Source organism: Trypanosoma conorhini, assembly GCF_003719485.1.
Source record: "Trypanosoma conorhini strain 025E chromosome Unknown Tco_14.4_contig_01248, whole genome shotgun sequence".
NCBI lineage: Eukaryota > Euglenozoa > Kinetoplastea > Trypanosomatida > Trypanosomatidae > Trypanosoma > Trypanosoma conorhini.
This window is the reverse complement of record NW_021705344.1, coordinates 1-3,093: the sequence shown is the minus strand read 5'-3', so window position 1 is coordinate 3,093 and position 3,093 is coordinate 1. Positions and strand designations below refer to the sequence as shown.

Below are 3,093 nucleotides of genomic sequence, written 5' to 3'. Positions count from 1 at the left end.
CGTTGGTGCAATGTTCCTTTTCTTTTCGTGTGCATGGCGTCGTTCTGGCTGGTGTGCCGCCGCAGTGGGTGCAGCCGAATTCGGCTCTGAGGGCCCCGGACAAACGATGTGGACGCTTCTGTCTTTTGACGAGTTGCCATCCTGGGCGTGTGTGCGCCTGCTCCGTGTGTTGTTTGGGCTGCACGCACCGGGCGAGCAGCCGGAAACTGTGGGCACGTTGACGCCGCCCGCCCGCCTCCTCCTCCTCCTCTCTTGCCGACTGAAGGAGTGCGTGCGGGAGGGGGCCGCCTCGCTTTATTCGGCGGGTTTTTTTTGTTTTTGTGTTTTTGCAGGGGCAGCGGAGCAGTTGGGGGTAAACTCCTCCTTGTGGGGGTGCGGGCTTCGGAGCCATTTGCGGTGAGGGTAAACTGTGTGTGTGTGTGTGTGTGTGTGTTTCAGTGAGGGAGCAGCAGCGGGGAGGTGAAGATCCCAATGAAATGTAAACGATGTTTGTGTCTGCGGACGTCCAGTGGGATGATGCAGATGCATCCGTCCCTGCGGGTAATGTACACCGTTTTGTGAGACCACCTGCCCTATACGCCTTTTGCTTTAGTTTTTGCTTCGGGGGCCCATCGTGACGGATGCGGCGGCAACAGGGCCGGCCGACGTCAAACGCTCTGAGGGCTTGGGCCCCTCCTCTTCGCGAGCCCCCCGGCCGTTTGGCCACGCACAGCTGCCGCCCATGCGCCTCGCAACTGCCAATTCCGTGGGGGACACGTGCCACGGCGCCGGCGCCGTCTTGGGTGAGTGTCTTTTGGGCGTCGCAGTGCAGAGCCTGACACCACAACCGCCGGACGCAGCTGTGCAAATGCGGTTGGGCGGCCTCAGAGCTGCGATTGGGGATCGGGTGCCACAAGGCGCCTGCGTCACGGGCTGGCCTCCCTTTTTTTTGTTGGGGAACTTCTCAAAAAAAGGCAAACAGGCTGCCCGCCCGCACCGCCCCCGCCTCTGGTTGAGGGAGGCGCACCGCTGGGAGGTCTGCCGCTGCTGTGCGGCTTTTATGCGTGTTTGGCTGTGGTCTCCCGCTGCTGCCTTTTTATTCGTTCCCTCTGCACTCCCGCTCCCTCTTTCTTTATTTCTCCCTCCCGCTGCCCCGCAGCCCACCAAGTCGGCTGTGCCCCTACCACCACTGCGACCGATGGCGATGACGCTGACAGTGCGGCGCCGTGCGGTGTGCGCCCTGGCGCTCCTCGCGCTGCTCTGCGCCTCCGTCTGCGGGGCGACTGCGGCGGAGGCTGCGACTAAAGTGTCGGTGGAGGTGTCATGCCCGAACACTGACGGCAAGTTGAGTTGGCGCGTTGCCGGCGAGAAATCGCCCACTTGGAAGGAGTGTCCTCAGGCGGTGACGGGTGCGGGGAGCATTGAAAGCGCCGTCACTGTCTCTCATGCCCTCTGCTTCGTGGCCGGATCGGTGTACCTGGGGGGGTTCCCGAATGTGAAGTGCCCTTCACCCCCAACGGAGGGCGGAGGCGCTGCTGCGTTTGCGTTGTCCTGCACGGCGGCCGCAAACAGTGCGTTGCACAATCTGTCGAAGGGCGAAACAGTTGCCATCAGTCCAACTGAGAATCCACTTGGCGAGTCCGGCGATTGTGAGCTCCCAAACTTCAACCAACCCGCGGCTGAGGTACGGTCTACATCACAACCGCAGTAACAACAGCAACCAGCAGGCACACAACAACAACCACAACAACAACCGGGGGCAGCATTGCCAGCGGCCTCATCTGCAGCGCAAACTCCACAAGGAGACCGTGCGGGGAATGGGGGCTCCACTGCTACTGTTGGGGAGCAGACAGACAGTGCGGAGCGAGGCGGAAGTCGGGGACCATCGGCAGAAGGTTCTCGGGAAACACCAACGCCATCGGCTGGCACTGCGGCTACGCCAACACAGACGGCAGGCGACAGGGCAGCAGATGGAACGACGACGACGACGAACACCCGCATCCCGAGTGCTGGGAGCCACGCGAAAAGCAACGCGGACGGCAGTGCCACCAACAGCAACACCACTCAGAAAGCCGTGGCAAATGCTGCGGATCGCAGTGCCACCTCCACTCCGTTTGTGCGTGCATCTTTGCTGCTGCTGCTACTCACGGCCGCCCTTGCCTGCGCTGCTGGGCAGTGGTGAGGGGCAAAGGATACACACCTACACACCCTGGCAGGGGCGACGCCTAAACATTGTGCGCTCATTTTGCTTGTCGTCCCTGTGGGTTAATCCTTCACTCTCCCTCCTGTGCTCTGAGGGATGTTTTCTTTTCTTCTTTTCTTTTTGCTTCGCCACCCCATGCGCGTTCTCATGGGCGGCGCCCCCTTTTCCCCCTCCTGTTTGCTGCCACACGCCCACACCCACACACACGCAGTGCCAGTCGCATTGCTGTGCGCCGCACGGATTTTGACGCAACTGAAGTGTTGAAGTGCGGGCCGAACGCCGCATGAAATGGGCGAGGGATGTGTGGGCTCCTGCAGCATGGGCGATGCTTTTCTTCATGCAGGTGTTAAAATATACATGCATCTCTCACAGTTCTCTTGTGCTGCTGGACACGTGAGGTGAAGGAACACCACCTGCCGAAGTTAATTTCTTTTATATATTTTTCTTTTGGGGGTCCTGCGGGGATTACTCACATCTCTTTTCCGTCTCTTCTTTTCTTTTTCTTTCGCGGCCTGGGCGATGCTCACCGCTGCCGTGGGCCCCAGCGCCGCTGCCGCCACTGCCGTGTGGGGTCGCGCCGTTCTTAACTCCTTCTTCTGCCGGTGTGCCGAGACGCCTCTGCGTTGTCCATTTCTTTTTTTCTCTGCCACTTTTCCTTCCACACACACGCAGAAGGAAAGAGGCCAAGCGCTGCTCGTTGCCGCTGTGCGCTTTGAAGGCTTCGAGGTCACAGCAACACACACAACCGTCGCGGCCTGCGCGGATCCACCGCTAGGAAGAGAGTGAGCGGCAGCGGCCCAACATGTCCCGGCGCCTGTTCTCTTCTGCGCTGCTCCTCCTCTTTTTCATATGCTGCGGCAGTGGGTCTGTGCAGGCTGATGGGCCTCTCGCAGCGACGGCCCTCGATCCAT

At 60.6% G+C, this 3,093-nt stretch overlaps 1 protein-coding gene across 1 annotated transcript, besides 3 other annotated features; it reads left to right on the top strand.

Annotated features, from left to right (window-relative positions):
- Nucleotides 1–231: 231 nt before the first annotated feature.
- Nucleotides 232–250: a microsatellite.
- Nucleotides 251–408: 158 nt separating this feature from the next.
- Nucleotides 409–433: a microsatellite.
- A 288-nt stretch (nucleotides 434–721) lies between these two features.
- Tco025E_09725 (uncharacterized protein) lies at nucleotides 722–1,690 on the top strand (the record flags this gene model as incomplete). Its single annotated transcript, XM_029376535.1, has 1 exon — nucleotides 722–1,690. The coding sequence occupies one exon, from the start codon at nucleotides 722–724 to the stop codon at nucleotides 1,688–1,690; it is 969 nt and encodes a 322-aa protein (XP_029223349.1).
- A 968-nt stretch (nucleotides 1,691–2,658) lies between these two features.
- Nucleotides 2,659–2,688: a sequence feature (A-rich).
- Nucleotides 2,689–3,093: the final 405 nt, after the last annotated feature.